We start from the raw sequence: 21,492 nt of genomic DNA, 5'->3' as shown, positions 1-21,492 counted from the left end.
GGGAGGGGGATCTGAGGATGGAGGAAGAGGAAGGAGCAGTGGGGAGGAGGGTAAAAATGATAAAGATGTGCTGTGGATGTCTACTAAGTCCCCTAGATGATTGTAATTTCTATCATATTTTGGAAACATATACTGATAAAAAAAATCTTTCCCTAATGAGACTAGTAAAGATGGAATATTTGAGGTAGACACCCTTTTATTTTTGATACCATTGTAAGCTCTCTTAATATTAGATTTTGTTGTCAATACATTCTACATTCTTTTACTATCAACAATACACAATTTTATTAGGATTTCAAATAAGTCATATTAAAAATATGCCTTCCACTGCTTCCAAGGAAGTCTTTTAAAGATGTGATAGACCCAGGCTAGAGTGTCTGATTTTCCCATATGTATGTGTGTACAGATATATATTCACAATAAATTCAAACTAAATTTCCTAATAGCATTGTCTAGGAGATAGAGAAAAACGGGTATCTGAGCATCCCATCTTTAACTGTCCTCCCAAAGTAATAAACCTATAGACCTGGAGTTAATCTCAATGCCATAGCAATAGAGATTCCTTCTCACTTAATTTTTTAAAAACAAGAATCAAAACACAAAACTTAGATTTTTTCAGGATTTTTTCTCCTGCATACATTTATCATCTTAAAATCTTTCAGTTTCTTGAGTGTAACTGAATTTTCACTTTCAGACATCTTTTAGACTTAATGAATCCTCCAAGTTCTACACTCTTCCAGTTCTAAATAAATGTAGGTTTGGAAGGATAGATAAGCTTTGATAAGCAATCAAGCACATGACATCCTTCCTTGTGTTGTAATGCTTTCTTGTTATATAGTTCTTTTTGATGCAATGATAAAAATATCTTTGCACAAATATTATCAGGAATTTTTATATTCAATCACATTTGCCATTGGAAGACTTGGAAATATTTCAATTGTAGTAAAGAATTTTGTACTTACTATGAATTGGTGCCCTGTGATAAATTTTAGAAAAGAATTATTAGATTATTTTGACTACCTTCTTTAAGAATTATAAACTATTAGTTTCAGCATACAGAACAGTTAATTTTGAATGAATTGTGCATTTGTTTTTATTTGTTTATTTTTTGTGGTGCTGGAGATTGAACAAAAGGCCTTGTGCATGCAAGGCAAGAGCTCTACCACTGAGCCACATCCCTAACCTCCTGTGCATCTGTTCTTAAAAGCAGTATTCTTTCAACTTTTGTAGTTGTAGCAGCTTCATTTGTAATTTATTCTTTAAAACTATTTCGAGAATCTGTTAAAATTTTTTTGAATCATCATAATTAGTACTGAAAGAAAAAGGCTTACCTCATTTATAAAATATTCCACACACATATGTATATAATGTATGTATTTTTTAAAGTGAGAAAATGTCAGAAGTGGAAGAAGTAAAAATGGAAGTGTATACTCTTGTTTTCTTAAGGTCTGTGTGGAACTTTGCATTTTTTTAACCAACAGAACAAATTTTGCATAATGTGTAATGGGCCTTGGAACAGTAAGATTTGGGTCTGCTCAGTGGCACTATGCAATAAAGGCCATGTTCGAAACTAATTTTCATTTACTACAAGAAATATCTATGTTGTCCTATGTAGAGTTCTATATAGAGCTGTACTTTTGTTCTACATGGAGATCATAATATCAGCCTATAATATCTCATATGTGAATACTTGCCCTTTATTTATTGTATTGGTCAGCTTTCTGTTACTGTGATAAAATGACAGGTGAATGACTTATAAGGAGAAAATGGTTATTTTGTCTCACTGTTTCATAATTTTTAGTCCATGGTCAGTTGGCTCCATTGCTTTTGGGCCTGTGGTAATAGTATATCATGCTGGAAGTACATGATAGGGTAGCATCTCACCTTATCTAAGCCAGAGCCTGGGGTCCTGGTATCCCCTCCAAGGACACACCACAGTGAACTAACTTCCTTCTACTATGCCCCACCTACTAAAGTTTTACCACCTCCAAATAATGCCACACACTCAAGACTCTCAACACTTAGGCTATTGAGGGACATTGCAAATTTCAACTGTGGTATTTGTCAGTAATCCTGACTTCTTAATTTATAAATTACCTTCTTGAGAGGCATTATGCATATTATATCTTGAGACTCTTAAGAGATAGTGCTCATTTTTATAACTTAATTATAAAGTACTCTTGCCATCTGGATTAGGTTAGTTCCTGTGGGCAAGTAAAATACAACAATAAAACTTTTTCACTTGTGATCAGAGAAATATGATTACATCTACTATCAGTTAGAAAGTTTTTGAGGAAATACATTCAGCTGTTAATTGTCTCTGTTATTTGGTGTTAGCATTTGACCTCTTAAAATAACAGATAATTTCCTTTTTAATGTATTCATCACTTATAATTATCCCTCAGTTTTGCCATGCGTTTGTAATTGCTGGTGCGTTTCAATGATATATTTCTCCAGGGCTTTATTTACCACTGCTGCAGGAGCAGGAGCAGCCATGTGGCAGAAGTAATGCTTAAGGAAGTCAGATGAGTGCAAAAAGATTCAGCAAGGTAGAAAACAAACCTGAGATGGTGCTTGTGGAACACATGAAGCAGACACTTCACAGCTTATGTAAACAGATGTTTATTCCAGAGAGAGAAATAACTTTAAATAAAGTTATTTTTATGATAAGTTTCCCTGATAGTAATTCCTTTTTCTTTATAATTCCTCTGATTAATAATGTAGATTAATTTTGTGGTATGGTAAATAAAACTATAATGCTAACTGTAAATGCTAATGTTGTATGTACCTGTATCTGACAGAGGAAGTAACAGTATTGAAAGATACATATTTTTGCCATTCTTCAGTACTAGGAGCTCCAGAAGACACTTTCTTTAAAAATTATTAAGCTTTCAGATTTTTTGTGGTTTTAAAGTGAGGGAGAAGCTTGTGTAAGAAGTGTTTATAATTGCTATGACTTTTACCTGGAAAAGCCCATTATTTTCTCTAATTTGCTTTCTAACAACTATTTGTTCAGTACTCTGACATGATTGCCATGAGTGAGAAGCCCCTGGCGGAGCAAGACTGGTACCATGGTGCGATTCCCAGAATAGAAGCCCAAGAACTGTTAAGACAGCAAGGAGACTTCCTGGTGCGAGAGAGTCATGGGAAACCTGGTGAATATGTCCTTTCTGTATATTCTGATGGACAGAGGAGACACTTTATCATACAGTTTGTTCATGTACGTTTCCAGTTTAGTTTTTATGTATGTTTTGATTAGTTCATTGTGTTAATTGTAATGTCATGATGAATGATTTATGATAAGTGACCTGAACACTTCAAGTTTAGCACTTACTGTTTTGAGAATTACTTGGATATAATACTTCAAAATTGACTAATATGTTAAGCCCAATAAGGAAATATACATTTTAAATATTTTACATTAAAATAGCTTTTGTGATTTATAACTTAAATATATCAGTATTTGAAATATATTGAAAAGTAAAGGTATTTTAAATAAAGAATGAAAATGTAAACATATGTTTTTTCTTTAAATATGCAAATTTAAAGGTATAAAACTTGTATTTTTGAGAATGTCCCTTGAAATGCTTTTAAAATGGTGCTATGAGACATTTTTAAGAAATATTTTATTAAATAGTGATAAAATTCCTTAATATGTGGAACAGTAGCAGTTGAATCAGTCTTATGATTTATTAAGGACATTTTTTTCTCTTTGGTGAAGAATTTTAAAAATCTATTCACATTGCTTATTCTAATGCTAAATTATTTTGGAAAGTTGAGTGTTGAAATAACTCTTTATTTGCTTCCTTTTCTTTATAGAACATTAACCAGATAAAGAATAATTTCAAAATTTTTGCTTTTTAATTGAGATGTTTTCAATGATAATTTTTTGGCATTCAAAATAATTGATGACCTGTCATTTTTTACTTTCCTCATTTCACATGGCATGCATTTTCAGGATGGATGACTCCAGGATCTTAGTTTGTGTCCAGAGATGAGAGTGATACTAATTGTTTTCGAGAAAAAGTGAGCATGATCACTGGATGAAATGCATAGGTTTTTTTTTTGTAACTTAGTAACATATATACATATATTATTGGTAACAAATATAAACATATATACATATATGTATTATATAGTATATAATATATAGTATATGCATGTAATATATATTATATATGTATATAATGTATGTATGTTTTTGAGGTGAAATTCATATACCATAAAATTAATCATTTGAAAATGTATTATTCAGTAGCATTTAGTACATTCAGATCTAGTAATTGTAGTTAAATGAAAATGAATGCTGGGTTTAAATGAATTTTAGAGTCCACTTAAATATGTGTTGTAATTTTGATACTTTTTGTTAACTATGCACAGTATTCAGAACTCCACTTTATGACCATATTTGCCAACTTTAATATATGTAATCTGGTGTTTGAGAAACTCTCCTATTTCTAATGCTATATTGATCATTATTTCCTTGACAAGCTCTTATTTATATGTGCCTTTAAAGTACGCCTATAGATAACCCACCCTGTTGACCATGTGGGCAGTACAGAAGGAAAGATCATAAAGTGTAAACTAACTACAATTTATGTGAATATTTCCTTCTGTTTTTAAAGCTCTAAATGTCGCCATTTTTGAAATACATTACACATGAAGTCTAAAATATTTCTCTTCTTACCACTTCTAATGTACAATGTAACTATAAAAATCTAAATTAATATTCTTGGAGACAGAAAGAAAAGAGTCAACTTGGAAATCATCACTTGTTTTTTATTACCGGCATTTGAAAGTGAGACAGTGGTTTAAGTTCACAGTTGAAGATTTTGGCTTCCTTCTATCAATAAATTCTTGCAAATATCTCTATTAAAGATGAAAGCACTCATCTATTTAGTGAGTGCTTACCATTCTAAGGAAGGAGTTTGTAATCCAGTTTTAGATTATAAAAGCTGTATAAAAGAGGTGACAGGTGTCCCAAGGGAGGAGAACATAAAGTAATGATGGATTTTAAAGAACAGGACAAAAGAGTGAAATAATAGAACAATGAAAAGAATATTGAACTTGAAGTCTGAAAAGTCGTGTTTCATTTTCAGCCCTAAATTTTTACATGTTCTGTATTTTAGGAAGTAGTAAGTATAATATTTTGTAGGATTTTTATTGGAATCAATCAGTGAATACATGCTTTGCAATATGCAAAGTGCTATGCAACTATTAAACATTTTTGTAATTGTTTGATAATTTTGAGAAAAAATACAAATGTACTTTGTAAGAAGTAAAATCTAATTACAAGGTTTAATGTAAAAAATTTTTTTGGTTCCTATGGGATTTATTTGTAAAATTTAAATAGTGAAAAAATAATGTTTTAGAATTTATGTGTTTAGTTTCAAGACACCCTTATGGTGATGTTTTGCCAAAATTGCTGTTGTCAGCTAGAGTCTAAATGGCAGTTATTTCAGAGCTTTATTTTTGTATAGGTATAAAAGTTACTTTTTCCCATGGTATGAAACTATTTGCATTCTGTGAACATTAGAATTGTGAAGATGGACAGAGATACTTTCACATTTTGTATTTTTACCACTCTAATGGAGAATATCTGTTTTAGCTAGTTCAAGAAGTAAGAGCTATACTCTTTAGTGAATACTAAATACATTAATTTGGAAAAGCATATCTAAGAATTTCTGAATTTAGTTTACTTCTAGTGTTATTTACCACTCTTTTCCATAGTTACCAGCCCAATTTTGGTGCTTGATGTAAAACCGTGTTCAGAGTTTATATCTAAAGCTGCACATTTTGTGTCATGAGTATTGATAGATTTTTATAGGGATTCAAGAACTTTTGTTCCACTTGATAAAAAAATATAATCACATTCTTGCTTTTATAAATAAGAAAAAAATTGTATGATAAGACAATGGAGCTGGGTGTGGTGGTGCACACCTATAATCCCAGCACTCAAGAGGCTGAGGTAGGAGATTGCTGCAAGTTTGAGATCAGCCTGGGCCACAAAGTTAGTTCAAGTCCAGCCTGAACTGCATAGCATAATTCAAGTACTTTTTCTGACTACAATGGAATGAAACTGGTAGTCAATAAAACAAGGAAATCCTTAAATAATGTAAGTATATGGAAATTAAAAAACATGTTTCTGAACAATTAATAGGAGATTGAAGAACTTAAAAGACAAATTTAAGTTTCTTGAGATGACTAAAAATGGAAAAACAACATATCGAAACTTATGGGATACAGAAAAAGTTCATAGCAATGAATGTCTACATCAAAAAAGTAGAAAAATCTGAAGTGAAAACTTGACAGTGTGTCTCAAAGAACAAGAAAAACAAGAAAAAATTAGTAGAAGAAGAAATGGACAAATTCCTGAACACATACAAACTACCAAAATTGAATCACGAAGGAATAGAGAACTTGACAGACCAAGAATGAGCGATCAGATTGAGTCAGTAATAAATGATTACTTTTGGCACCATGACTATTAATAAAGTGTTTTATTAATAAAGATGGCTATTTACTTTTTTTCCACCAAAGAAAAGCCCATTGCCTGATAGCTTCACAACAGAATTCTACCAAACAATGAAAGGAAAATTAATATCATTTTTTTGTGCAACTATTAAAAGTTAGAAGGGATAGAGACCTTCCAAATGCATTCTAGAAGGCTAGCATTATGCTGATACCAATAGCAGACAAAGATACACTAGTGCTTTGGTTCACAAATGCTGCAGTTTACGAATAAGTTGGTTTGTGAACAATTTGTTTCTTGAACAGAAGCATTCGGCAAAATCCCTCATTCATCAACTCTGCATTCAGTGAGGCACACGACTCCAGCCATCTTCCCCACACAAACATGAATGTGCCCTTCTTCCCAGAATCATGGAATGAATTAAGTTCATGAACCAAGGTACTGCTTGTATAGGCCACCATACCTGATGCACATGGATGCAAAACTCTTCAACAAAATGTTAGGTAACTGAATTTAATAGTACCTTTAAAAGGTCATTCGCTGTGATCAAGTGGGACTCTGCCCTAGAATATTAAGATGGCTTAAAACATGCAAATCAGCAAATGTAATGCACCCAAGACATTAACAAAATAAAGTATGAGAAACCATGTGGTCATTTCAATAGATGCACAAAAATCATTTGATAGAATTCAGTCTCACATCATGGAAAAAAATGAACAGATTACATAGGAATGTAATATCTCAGCATAGTGAGGGCTGTACATGACAAACCTATAGTTAATGTCATACTGAGTAGAGAAGCTTTTGAAGTGAAAACTTTTTCTTTAATATCTAGAACAAGAAAAGATTGTTCACTTTTACTACTTTTATTCAACATAGTAATGGAAGTCATAGCCAGAGGAATTAAGCATGACAAAGAATTAAAGGGCATCCAAATTGGGAAGGAGGAAGTCATGTTGTCCTTGTTTGCAGATGACATCGTTTTGTGTGTAGAAAACCCAAAAGACTGCTAAAAAAAGTTGGAACTATTAAATTCAGTAATATTCCAGGATGCAAAGTCAATACTCAAAAGTTATTTGTATTTCTATATGCTAATAATTAGGTATCTGCAAGATGAATCAAGAAAACAGTTCCATTTGCAGTAGCTACAGACAAGCCTAAGAACAAATTTAACAAAGAGGTGGAAGAAAGATCTCTGTAATGAAAACTACAAAACACTGATGAAAGAAATTTAAAAAGTTACGGATAAATGGAAAGATCCCATGTTCATTAATTGGACAAATCATTATTACTAAAGTTTGTAGTAACAAAAATTATCTACAGAATCAAGACAATCCCCTTCAAAATATCAATGTCCTTCTTTACATAGTCAAAACATAATAATTTTGAAAATCGTATGGAAGCCTAGTAGCCCTGTAGTCAAAGAAATCTTGAGTAAAATGAACAAAAGCTGGGAGCATCACACAACCAGACCTGAAGGTGCGCTGCAAAGCTACTGTATAGTAATCAAAATAATATGGGTAATGCCCTTTTAAAAAAATATATAGACCAATGCAATTCGTAGGAACCCAGATTTTAGGGAGCCCAGAGGTAACGTCACGCATGGCAGTGAGATGATTTTTGACACAGGAGTTAAGACTATACAATGGGGAAAGGAAATTTTCTTCAATAAATGCAGTGGGAAAATTGGATATCCACATTCAGAAGAATTGAAACTAGACTCCTGTCTCTCACTAGCTACAAATATCAACAAGATTTAAGGCCTGAAATGATAAAACTACTAAAAGGAAGCAGGAGAAATTCTTCAAGATAGAGACCTATAGTTGGGTTTTGGATATGACTTAAAAGGTACAGGAAACAAAAACAAATGTGAGATCAGAGCTCTGATCAGAAAAAGAAAAGCCCATAGAGCAAATAGACAACCTAATGAATCTGAGCAAATATTTGCAAAATATTATATATATATTATAGGTATGAAAAAAATACTCAACCTTGCTAATCAAAGACCTGCAAATCAAAGCCAGAATGAGGTACCACCTCACCCTAGTGAGAACAATTATCAAGAAGACAACACATAAGTGTTGATGAAGAAATAGAGAAAAAGGAATACTTAAAACTGCTGGAGGGAATATAAATTGGTACAGCTATTACAGAGAAGAATATAGAGCTTCATTGAATATGAAAAATAGAAGCACTGTATGATCCAGCAGTCCGAGTGCTGTGTGTACAACCAAGGAGATGAAATCACTGTGCTGAAAAAGACACCTGCATTTCCATGTTTATTGCTGCACTGTTCCTAATTGCCATCACATGATGTCCATTCTCGGGTGCATGAGTAAAGCAAGTGTGTGTGTAAACTATGGAGAACTATTGAACTGCAGCAAAGCGGGAAGTCCTGCCATTTCTGACAACCTGGGTTAGCTGAAAGACATTACATTGAGTGAAATAAATCAGACATAGAAACTCAAGTACTGATCTTAGTCTTCAGTGGAATCTAAAGGAAGTTGATGTCGTAGAAGTTGAGAGGAAAATACTGGTTCCTAGAGGCCAGGGATAATAGGGAAGAGGAGGAGAGGTGCATCAGTGGCTACAATGTTATTTTTTGATTGGAGGGAATAGTTTTGATATTCTTTGCACAGAAGCGTGAATATAATTAACAGTAATGAATTATATATTTCAAAGTATTTAGGAAAGAGAAATTTTAATATATGCACTATTAGAAAAAATAAAGCTTAAGTCAGTGGGTCTGCTAATTACTCTGAGTTGATTACTACCCAATGTATTTATTCATGAACCAAAGCATCACATTACAACTCATAATGTATGAGGATTATGCGGCAATCAAAAAATAAATCATAAGAAATTATGTAGCTCAGTCTATTAAGTCAGCAGTTTATTCAGTAGATGCTTGTTGGTTATCTGTCATGTGTTCTGTTCATTTTGAAGTGATGATTTAGTCTACAAATACAGCAGATAGATTTACTTTATTTTGTTGCCATAACTCTACGCTCTTTGAAGTACCCCGTAAATTCATTCTGTTGGCCTTAAGGGAGTTATTATAACTCTAATATTTGCAAATATAGTATTTCATTAACAAAATGTTTACACCTTTCTTAGGACAAGTTTTATAGTGATTTAGCATGTTATATTCTATAAAAAGTCTATTCTAGCTAAAACAGTATCATCAAAAAGCATGCCAACTCTACCTTCATTTGCAAACTATTAGCATAAGTATAAAAAGAAAAATTATACAAAAGAAGCAAAAGATTTATTTTTCTTTTGTCAGCATCTAGCAATAATACAGTCATCACATGGTTTACATGGACTTAGGTCCAGCCCAACATTAAGACTCCAAAAATAAAGTCTTCAGACATACAAACAAACTTGGCAAACCATCATTACATTATTTCACTACAGGTAGCCAGGCAGTTTATCATGCAGTGTGAAGCCACAACTATACATCTGACTAACTTTTTTTTAATGGGCTGGGTGTGGTGATGCTCACCTGCAGTCCCAACACTGTGAGAGCTTCAGGTAGGAGGATTGCAAGTTCAAGCCCCACCTGGGTAATTTAGCAATTTAACAATACCTTGTCTGAAAATTTAAAGTAAGATAAAAAAGAGGGGTTAGGAATGTAGCTGTGATGGTACTGGGTTCAATCCCTAGCTCTACAGTATGACCACCGAAAAGAAAAATCCCAACACTTTTAAAAAATACTATTTTTATTAGTGCACGTTTGTAGTGTGCCATGATTGCATTCATCATGGGGAGTTGGCACGCATATTGTCTTAATTCTTCTTTCCCATTTCCCCTTCCTTTTCTCTCCTTCCAGCTCTTGGTCCTCTTCCCACTTGCAAAACTCTGTCTCCCAGCATATTTTTACATGAAAATTCATTCCAAGTTTGTGGCCTGTATCTTTTTGTACTTAGAATTACTTTATTCCATTCTATAACTAGCCATTCATTACTGAAGGGAATTCAATAACTACCTAAAGTCAAAATGAAACTGTTGCATAATTCTTTATACCCTTGGCATACAATTTGAGACTTTGAATATTTCCTTCTTAACAATAAAACAAAGCCATCCCCAAAACATATTAATATTATTTTTCAGGAATTGCTAATTGAGTGAGTACTATTTACGGCCCAGGGATGATTGTAGTTCATGGAGGAGGCTCTCAATCATTCATAAATCACACATACTTCATATAATTGTAAATTGTAGTAATTGTGTAAAGGAAAAATACAGTTATTAATAAATCTTTTAACAGAGAAGCTTACGGCAGTTAAGCCTGAGTCACTTAAGTCTGAAGAATCAATAAAAGTAAACTAGACAAACCATATCAAACTCTTACTGATGTGATTCTCCAAACAACCTATACTCCTTCTTGTGTACTGATTTAGTTATTTAGAATTTATTAATACTTATCAACATTCCATTTGTATTTGTGTTTTATTTTTAATTTTATATATTTACCAAAAAAGGAGTGTTTTATTTTAAAAGGCTAAAGCACTTTTAAAATATATTAGTTCAGACCTTTTCGGAAATGAGTTTTCTCTTTTTTTTCATTTTTCTTCTTTTATTTTTTTCTTAAGCCTGCTTATTATCCTGAACTATGGCTATTAATTTTTTTTTCCAGGAGCTCTGCTCAGGCATATTATTTCAACTTATGTATTCATTGAATCCTCTTCTTATTTTGTGTACTTATTCTGTTTTGTCTGGTGCTTCCTCACATAGTTTCTCTGGAAATGTGCATAGCTATAAAATCTGATTCTGACTTTTATGTTTTCAAACTCTTTGCATGACTGATTTGTAAGTAATGCAGGAATAACTTAGAAACCAGTTCTGGATATAGTAAATGTTTTGAAAACAAAGTAATACATGCTTTTGGCAAAAATTCAAAATTATGTATTGTGGGGTCTATGATTCATAACAAAGTCTCTTGAAGGGTGCAGTATAAGTCTTTCAGATTTTTTGATATGTTCTAATCATATGGATCTATGCAATATCTATTTTCTAAAAATTGTGTTATATGTATTATGTATTTATATTTTTTATTTAATGATATATTACATGAGACTTTAAAATGTAATACAATCAACAAAATGATCTGTGTAGAAATTTGTGGAAATTTATAACTTTTTGTGTCAACCTGCATTTATAAGAGAAGTCTCTTAATTAAAAGTTAGTCTGTAATTTTAAAGTTAGTCTGAAGATACTGAGTAGGAGGCTTGCTTGAGCCTAGGAGTTCCACACCAGCCTGGATGACATGGAACTTGTTTCATAAAAAAAAAAAAAAAAAAAAAAAAAGGCTAGGTTCTTTCTATTCTTCTTTTAAGAAAAAATACTTCATTTATATACAGTTTGATATAAAGATGTCTCTTACTCCTGTGCATGTATTTCCTGAACTCAAGATTAGGTTGTAAAAGTTGGGCTGCTATGCCAGACATGCTCTGCTTCACGGCAGGCTGAGGACAATATTGTCACTTCAATGTAGAGAGTCTTAGATAAACTAGAGATGAAACTGGATCCACAGACCTAGGGCACTGTTCTGGCCCAGCTACTTTCTATTATCCTTAAAGCGATATAGAACACTTAAAAAATCATTTATATGTCACTCCTGCTTTCAGATCAGCTGAGGTAGAAGAAGTTTACAGAAATCTGTGCAAGGTCAAATGTAAAATTTGGGACTTTTTGTATGTAAAGAAGCAAGTCCTTAATAGTCTGGGAGGATGTTCTATTCTTAATCTTTCAGTTGCTTAGATCAGCTTTATAGCCTTTTTAGGTTCATTACTGTATCTCCATCTTTAAGAAAATGAGTTACTCAGTTTTGGATGGTGTTAGGACTCTCAGAACTTCACTGGTCAGAGGGATTGTTTAAAAGTAATTAAATTCAAAATTAGGTATGTTCTTACAGTAAGAAAGGGAAACTGAAAACCCCCAGTACTTTATTCAGTAGTTCTGCAGTAGTGGAGGTGATTTAGAGTTTTACATAGGGCATGACACCAGAGGCCAATTTGAAATTTCGCTGAGTGTGAACTTCATCTCATTCATTTGCTGTTTATTAAATATTGTCAGTCAGTATCTTGACAGGATGAGTGTCTATTTCTAATTATCCTATCTAAGTTCCCAGCCACATTTTATGTACTGTGTTTCATTCATTCATATATATATGTATTGATCCAGGGAATATGCGCCACACAAAATTCTGGACCGTGGGGATACTTTGCTGAACAAAGCAAATGAATAAATTGATCACCTAGGGAGCCTACATTCTGGCATGGTAGGGGGAGAAGACAATGAGCAAAGTTAAGCAAGATAAATGGTGACAGAGGTAAATAAATAAAGTGTATATGTTGATAGTGATACATTCTAAAGAGAAGAGTCAGTGAAGTAAAAAGGTAAAAAATTTAGCTGGAATGAGAAGATGGATATTGAGTATTGTGTTGTTGGGTGGCCATAATAAATCTCACTGAAAAGTTAAAGTTGATACAAGACTGGAAGGCAGTAAGGAAGCTATAATTTATAGCTTCTGAAAAATAAAGTTAAGCGGCAAAACAGCAGATTCTGAGAAGGGAGTAAATAGCAGTGTGTGATCTAAAAATACAGTGAATATCTAAAAATTTTTACTATAGTAAAAGACACATTGCTATTAATATCCCCTCAAAATACTTTCCCTCCCTTAAGCACACTTATTCCACACATCTCGCCATTTTCTCAAACAGTTCTGCAAGTCCTTTTTCCTGAGTGTTTAGTTGTGCCATCGTGATTGCCTTGGTGTCCTGAGCTGATTCAAAACATTTACCTTCTATGATCATTTTGACTTTGGGGAAGAGTCAGAAGTTGCACAGTGCCAGCTTTGGTGAATAAGGCGGATAAGGACACACTGTATGTTTTTATGGGCCTGCCTTGGTTCGATGGACTCCCCAGCAGCATTCACTGTTTTTGTGATCATATTTCTTAAATATATTCATGAATGGTGATGTAACTGCTATTAGACTGAAGGGAAGACAAAGGAAGAGCAGAATATTTGACTAAAATATTATTGTGGTTGTTTTTATTACTCATTACACGTTATACTTCTATATATCTTTTATGTGTCTTCATTTTTAAATTAGTTTCATATAAGAAAGCCTTCCAGGATAAGTAAGCTATTCACAGATAATTATTAGTTTTTGAGAAAATGTAACTTATACTTGTGTTCTTTGCAAGTGCTTCTTTTTGTATATCCTGATTTGGCATAGTTTTGAAGGGGTTATTGCTCATGTGGTAATTGAGAGTGTGTTATGTACCATATCTCTGGAAAAATAATTTGCAAATTAATACATAGTCAATCCTCATTTGTGAGGAGACCCAAAGATCATCTCTGTTTCACTAATGAATAAGCTGAGATTGTGAGAGATCTTGCTTAGAAATATGTTAATATCTTCCATGTGAAATATTCTTAAACATCAGAGCTAATGTATCACAGCTGGTCCAGAGACTTAGTAGAAAGTTCTGTAGACAGTTTATTAACAACTATCCTGAATTGTCTGTAACTATATATAATTAACGTTGCCTTGTATATCCTTAAATGGTAAAGTAAGCACAGTCTCCTTACTGCATCTTAGACTCCAGCTTTGTAATGCATCTTTGTTCCTCAAATGATAAAAAAGAAATATTTATCTAAAAAGTTGTATAATAGGTAAACTCTGGTAAACAGGCTTTTTTTTTTATATTGTGAAAATAGAGCTGTCAGTCTTTAACTGTTCACTTGGAAAACAATCTTCTGGTTAGTGCAGGTTGTATCCAAATATGGACAAGTTTGAAAGTTCCAAGTTTACAAAATTTTTAGTTGACACAACATAATGGTACAGTATAATTCAGTATGTGTATTCAATATAAAGCGATTAGATCAGTGTAATTAGCCTTTCCATCTCCTTAAACATTTGTGTGTGTGTGTGTGTGTGTGTGTGTGTATGTGTAGCCTTCCATTTCCTTTCTTCTAGTTCTTTATAAAATTTATAATAAACTGTGGTAGACTGTGCTAGAGAACACTGGAACTCTTTCTGCCTAGGTAAAGGTATTTTGGTATCTGTTAGCCGGTGTCCTAGTTTCCACCGTCTCTTCTTCCTACCCTGTTCTATTCTTCCTGGGTGCCTAGTCTACTGTCTAGTCCTATAAAATAAGAAAGTTCTATTTTAAAATTTTCTTAAAATGATACATACCCATATCTGTACCCACGTATATCCTGTGTATGTGCAGATGAAATCTTTGTGAATAATCAGTTGGAAACTTTTATTACATTGCATTGCAGTGCTTCTTGCATTGAAAAGTTCTGCCAGGAGATATTTTTTATTTGCTTTATTTACTGCTGTCAGTTCATCTATGTGATAACCTACCCACCAGCATATTTAAATATGAAGACAGAGGAGAGGGGTCTTGGCAGCATTTGGGGAATGCTGCTTACCTGGTGATATAAAAAATGCTAAGATTTGAGCATGTATTTAAAATTTTATCACTTTATTTATTTTATTTTATTTCTTTATCAAAAGTATATGAGGGAATTTTCTTTGTAATAAATACTGATGAAAATCCCAGTATATAAAAGCAACTAATATTAATGTATAGGAAATAAATGACAGAAGTATTCAAATATTATATTAGTTATAATTCACACTTGTAAAATTATTGTTGAAGTTGAAAGTTTTGTCTAAGGGAACATATAGTCTATGTAGTTATATGTAAACACAGTTCTTCCCTGAGTGTGTCTCGTGCTTTGTTTTCTTCATTCTTCTCATTTTAACTAAAGGCCTTTCAGTTATGTTAGTTTTACTTTTTACTCTCGTAACAGTTTGAATTAGGTTTACTCTTTATCTATTTTTTTGCCAAAAGGTAGATTTTAGTACTTATATTTCTATATATTTTCATTTTTTCCTCCTTAGCCTTTTTTTTTTTTTTTTGCCTTTTTGAGACAGGGTTTCACTGTGCAGTTTAGGCTGGCCTTGAACTCACTTTGTAGCCCCGGCGGGCCTCAAACTCATAGCAACCCTCTTGCCTCAGCCTTCCAAATGCTGAGATTACAGGTGTGCACAACTATGCCTGACCTAACCTTAGTGATTTTTAAGTGTATAGTTCAGTAGTGTTGAGTATATTCATATTGTTGTGCAATGATAGTTTTCACTAAGTACAGTTTACTTCATGATGAATGTAGTCTTTCTGAAGCAATGTCTCCATATTTATTTTACTTTGTTTTTATCTTTTCAGAATCTGTATCGATTTGAGGGCACTGGATTTTCCAGCATCCCTCAACTTATAGATCATCACTATGCAACAAAAGAAGTCATCACCAAGAAATCAGGTGTAGTTCTCCTGAATCCTATTCCGAAGGTAGGTGCATATTATGTATACATTTTTGTTTCTTTGTTTTGAATTAATATTCCCCCCTGTAAATACAGTTCTTAGATCATGTGCTAGAAATTCAGAAATGAAAAGATTTTGCAAATGCTGCTACTACCAATACAGATGAAGTATGTATTCTTAATTTTATTAAGATTGCCTTCCTATTCAGTGTTTACTAGGATATGAACAATCTGATTTTTGTCTTTGTTTCCCATGCTTCTTAAAAGATTTGAAGCCTTTCTTTACTTTCTAATATCAATACTTAGAAAGATTCCTGATATAAAAGACTCTAAAATGTAGAAGTAAAAGATGTCCACCAATTAGGAGTTAAGTATAATTTTAATTTTTGGAATGTGCAATTTCCAGTGTATTATAGGATATTGGAACTTTAGAAACTATATTACTTTTCTCAAATGGAGTAAATCATAACATCTCTATGTGGAGCCAGGTATCTGGATGAGAGATGGTTCTAAAGGCATTTTTACTTCCAAAATCTATCGCAGAATACATTATATTTTCATATGATTTATTTATGGGGTAAGGTATGGGTATGAGAAAATGGTGTGTTTTTAAGACAAAACCTGTGGGGTCTAAGGCAAAGTGCAACACTGGAGTTGCTTTAGCATCTGAACGTTTTCACTGCTTGAGGAATTGGTCTGGGGCTAGGGGTTTTTCCTTTGAGAGCTGTCTTAATTTAAAGAACAGTGCAGACATAAAGCATAAAATGTGATAGGTGATACTTATTGATTTGATGTTTATAGATCCAGAAATGTCTTTTAATTTGAAGTGTTAGTCTTAAGAATGCTGGCATATAACCTAGATTCAGCTAATTGAAATTTTAAGAAATTATTGTTTGCCTGTGTGACTCTAGAAATGAATGTCCTTATTGGTATATAAGTCTTCATTCAGGGGCTAAACCTTAATATGCTCTCCCAGAAGATTTTGACAGGCAGTTGCTCAACATTTCAATTCTGTAGCTAAGGAAATGGCCTTCTTGTATTATCTGTTATGTTTTGAAATTGCTTCATTCTTTTAAGATTTTTCCATTTATTTTTCTACTTGAATAATAAAATTACACAAAATTTTCTATTCTAAAGTGGTTGTCACTCTTTTATCTCTAGTAAAAATAATCTCCTAATATTTCTTCTTTTATCTATGAATAAGCAGTGTTGTTTTGTAGAATTCTAACATCCTTTCCCTTTTTTACTCAAAGTGATTCTCATGTCTTCTACTTTTACTACTTAGTAAACTAAAACTTGCAAATGTGTATTTCTAAGTCAGATTTATGTTTCCCAAAACTCGTAATTTTTTCTACTTTTTCATCAAATTGAGTTCTTTACCTGAGTTTATGCCAAAATTTGTCTCACGAGATTCCTAGCTTCTCAAAAACAGTAAACCTAGGGGTCACTTTTCACATCTCCTTCATCACTGTTGTCTCCCTTTTTAAATGACAAGAGTTTCGTATACTTAATTGAACATTTGAAATTATAATCCTTAATTCCAGTATATTCTTGTGTGAATCAAATTCAGTGAAGGAAGATACTTTTATCTACATTAGAGTAACATGCTATACATCTAGGTTTTCAGAGATAATGATGCCCCTTTTACAAGCCAGCCAAATATTTGTGCTGTCTCTAAACTTAGCCAAGTCTGAATGGACACACCAAAACCCTAATAGAAATACCATGCTGATCTGGACATGATTAGGGATGTGTAATGTCAAATAAAACTGTAGCCCTCACAATCTAAAATTATCCATGAAATGAACCTAGATAATTTATTTGATTGTCTGGACTATAACATAGTCAATTATTATCTTCCTCTCCAACTTCCAACACTGGAGTTGATTATCTTGTTCTTTTATGGCAGTAGCTATGAAAATAAATGTATGCTGGAAGCTATAGAAGATTAAAGGGCTATATATAATGGTTTTATGAGGTAGGAACTTAAAGCTTATCTATCTGACTATTAATCTGATCTAAAGTACTGGTATTTGAAATATGCAAATCATCTTCTCAATTTGATATAAATATTGTTATGCACTTCATTTAATGAATCACATTACTCTTAAAAGGTAATCACAATACAGAGGTTGTAAAAGTTAGCTAATTTTCTATTATGAGTGAAGAACAAATTGATATGGATTTTGTTATGGTGCTGTTATCTGTCATATATCTTCCTTTGAAAATGTACTTGTACTTGTATTACTGAATCTATTTCTTGATTTAATTTGTGTAAGAAGTTTATGTCTTTGACCATATAAGGTGCTATAAAATATCTAATTTTCATTTCATGCTAGACTTTATTTTTAGCCTACATAAAGAAGGTTCTTAGGATATTTTTTCCCATTTATTTCTCTTCCCATTTATTTTTTCTCTAACTATAAAAAATATGTTTATTATCATAACGCCTATAATAATCAAAGTAGTTGTTTGCTTTTCTGCATATCCTTATGATTATTCACTCAAAGGTAGAGGAAACTGGACATTTTCCACAGGGTAATAATGCTAAGAAGGTGACCAAGCCATGTAGTTGTCACTTTCCACTGACTGATGTTTCCTACACTGCCTACCAAATTCTGTGCAAAGATATGGAAGGTGGAAACTTTTGTTTAATTCAGCTTCTGCTCAGGTATTAGTTTATCAGAGAGTTCCTCTCTGACTGCATGTCTAAAATAGCACAGACTGTCCTTACTTTGTGTAATTTCTCTTTATGATGGCTATATTTATCTGTGATTATATCATATGATACATTTTAATTGTTTATTTCCTCCAAGTGAAATACAAGCTTCTTAAGACAGGAATACACTGGCCAGCTAGTGCAGCAGTATCTTTAGTACCTATAGGAGTGCTGGACCAGAGTAGATATATTCAGTAAATGTGTGTTGAAATATTGAATTCATTGGGGAAGCACTAGGACTTTTGAACTCCCTCTTCGAGTTGTCTGTTGTGATATGCAAGGACAATATTAAACTCTTAACAGTTAGTACAGGATGGATACTGACCTATCAGAGCATATACCAGCTGTAAAGAAGTAGTAGAGCCACAGACGTGTTTGCTGGCTGGCTCTCCTCCATGAGTGTCTGGGAAAGAGTGTTCCCTGGTGGAACTGGGGAAGCACAGAGACTGGTATGCTAGAAACCATGATCACGAGAGAGTGATGAGAGTTAAACACAATTTGGATTAACAATATGTAAATATATATTGTCTTTAAAAGTTCCTCATATAATTTAGCAAATTTACTTTTTTTGTGTAGAAACATCATTAAATTTTACAAGTTTTCATAGTGTGTCTCTTAAGAAAAGATTTATACTTAACTTTTTTTCTTTTTGGTACTGGAAATTGAACTCAAGACCTTGTGCTTGCTAGGCAGGCACTTGTGCCACTGAGCTATATCCTCAGTACAGAAGATTTATATTTAACAGTGATAGTGAATTTCAGGAAAGGTTTATTGGTAAGATAGCCATCCAGTTAAGTTACAGTAAATGCTATGTTTTTAATTTCTAAGACCTTTTTTTCCAGTAATATTTTTGGAGGCATCTAGCTAGTTGTACTTTTGCAATTAATCCTCTTAAGCCATCATTTGTATGGGAAGTTTTAAAAGTGCTGTATGTCTAAAATGTGAAAAAGAGAAGAGTAATCCTTTCTTTCAGCTTTTGAAAATGAGATAATTAAATATCTTGTCATATTAGATTTATACTTGTGAAAACCCAGAGTTTTGAGAAAAAGTTTTGAACTAGAGTACCCACTATTCTGTTTAATTGATTCTTTTAGATCAGTTAATTAGGTCTATTAAGAAAGGAAGAACACAAAAAACTACCAGTCTTCTCATGAGGAAATTCACCTGGAATATGCTTAACTCTCGATGTGGGCCTTGGATTTGGAAGAAGAGAAACCAATTTTAAATCCCACTTTTTACCTCTATCAGCCACATCATGTGAGGCAAGTTAGCTTCCTATTGTGGCATACGATGACCCTGTGTATCATTTTCTAACATTCATAACGTGAAGAAAAATTGTGTCGGTGTGAGGAACCGTACAATGTCATATACTTTGTTGTGTAAACACTTTTTTCATAGGACAGTGAAATCAGAACAGAAGACAAATTTGGAATATTTAAAATCATGAAATAAAAAATATGGATGCTTAGTCTGCTGAGAACCTTTTATCTCTTATTTTATTACATCTTTTCAACAGCTGTGATCATTAATATCCCCATTGTTAGGTGAGGAAATGCAGAGATTATAATGTGTCCTAAATCACTTTTTTGGTAAATTTCAGTGTTTTTATTTGAAACTGATTTTATTCTATTTATCATCTTTATTACAACCCCAGCTAGCATAAATCACAACCTAAGCTATCTCAGTAACATCAATAATTTAAAATGATTTTTTGCTATACTCCAATATTGTCACACCAGGTTGTAGCACTGAATTTGCCATTCACAGTCTCATTACCAAGAAACTCTTATAGAAATGATAGCATTTTGTGTGAAGTGGAATGTAGAATAATGTTTACCCCTGCACTTAAAATAGTCTGGGAAGTCAAATTAAACTTGAATTTAGGTTTGAACCATTATATATATGAAAGGAAAAAAGAATGTCATCATAGACCATATAACATATAGGTTGATTTTTCACTTTTTAAAATAAATCTATCCTTGGGCTCAAAATTAGTCAGGGATAGAATCTTGCATAGACTGTATGAGACCCTGAGTTCTATTGCCAGCACTATATAAACAAAATCAAAAGCCTAATCCTTTACCAGAAGATATTTTGAGAAAAAGTGTTGATCTCAAAGAATGAAATATGGGCTTGGAGACTGCTAATTTTCAGTAACTGATTTCCTCAGTAGTGTTATATCCTTAAGACTACCTCGAACTTTCTTTAAATATCGTGATATTTTTGGTTTGAAGAACCAGGTTTTTCAGCAGTAAGTTCTGTACAATTTTTACCTACCCTATTAATATTTGAGGGATATCTGTGAGGCAAACTATTAGTTTAAAAGAGTAAGTAATTGGAATTTTTAATGCATGCTGAAAGGCATGATTTGATATTTATGGCACAAATACTGCCTGATGTGTATCCTATCATCTTTTGAGATATTTATTATGCCTTCCATATGCATGCTCTCTGGAAAGTAGGTTGAATCATAAAGAAACATGTATAAGAAGAATATTTATATGAACACAGTCACATTCACTTTTTCCCCATCTTGTTTCCTGTTGAATACCAGAGATCAAGCAATTTAAACATTTTAAAATGCCTGTGAATTTTTCATGAAAGTAGAAGCCATATATATTACAGTACATGTTAAGGTATTCAAAAGCCCCTTAGATTATGCAAAAGTCATATAGAAAAAGCACACTGTTGGTAAAAATGAAAATCAGTATAACCAGTATGGAAAACAGTGTGGATGTTTTTCAAAAAATTAGAAATGGAACTACAATATAAGGCATAAATCTTACTAGTGCGCCTATAGCCAAAAGAAATGGAATAAGTTTATTGAAAAGACATCTGCATTCCCAGTTTTATATTGCAGCATTGTTCAGAATTGCCAAGAAATGTAAACAAACTGTGTCCATCAATTGAATGATTCAAGAAAATGTGGTACATATACACAGTGAAAAACTAGTGAGCCA

The 21,492-nt window shown here is 32.7% G+C and overlaps 1 protein-coding gene across 3 annotated transcripts in view; it reads left to right on the top strand.

The window, feature by feature from the left end:
- Positions 1-21,492, top strand: part of Fer (fer (fps/fes related) tyrosine kinase) — a 368,631-nt gene that overhangs the window by 145,715 nt on the left and 201,424 nt on the right. For all 3 annotated transcript variants that reach the window (XM_013513026.1, XM_005382177.1, XM_005382178.2), the window contains 2 exons: positions 3,017-3,220; positions 15,719-15,841. In XM_013513026.1, coding sequence (XP_013368480.1) covers positions 3,017-3,220; positions 15,719-15,841 — 327 coding nt within the window. The remainder of the gene's footprint in view (positions 1-3,016; positions 3,221-15,718; positions 15,842-21,492) is intronic.

The sequence above is a fragment of the Chinchilla lanigera genome, unplaced genomic scaffold, assembly GCF_000276665.1.
Source record: "Chinchilla lanigera isolate Chin_1 unplaced genomic scaffold, ChiLan1.0 scaffold00017, whole genome shotgun sequence".
NCBI classification, from domain to species: domain Eukaryota; kingdom Metazoa; phylum Chordata; class Mammalia; order Rodentia; family Chinchillidae; genus Chinchilla; species Chinchilla lanigera.
This window is presented reverse-complemented; position numbering and strand designations above follow the sequence as displayed.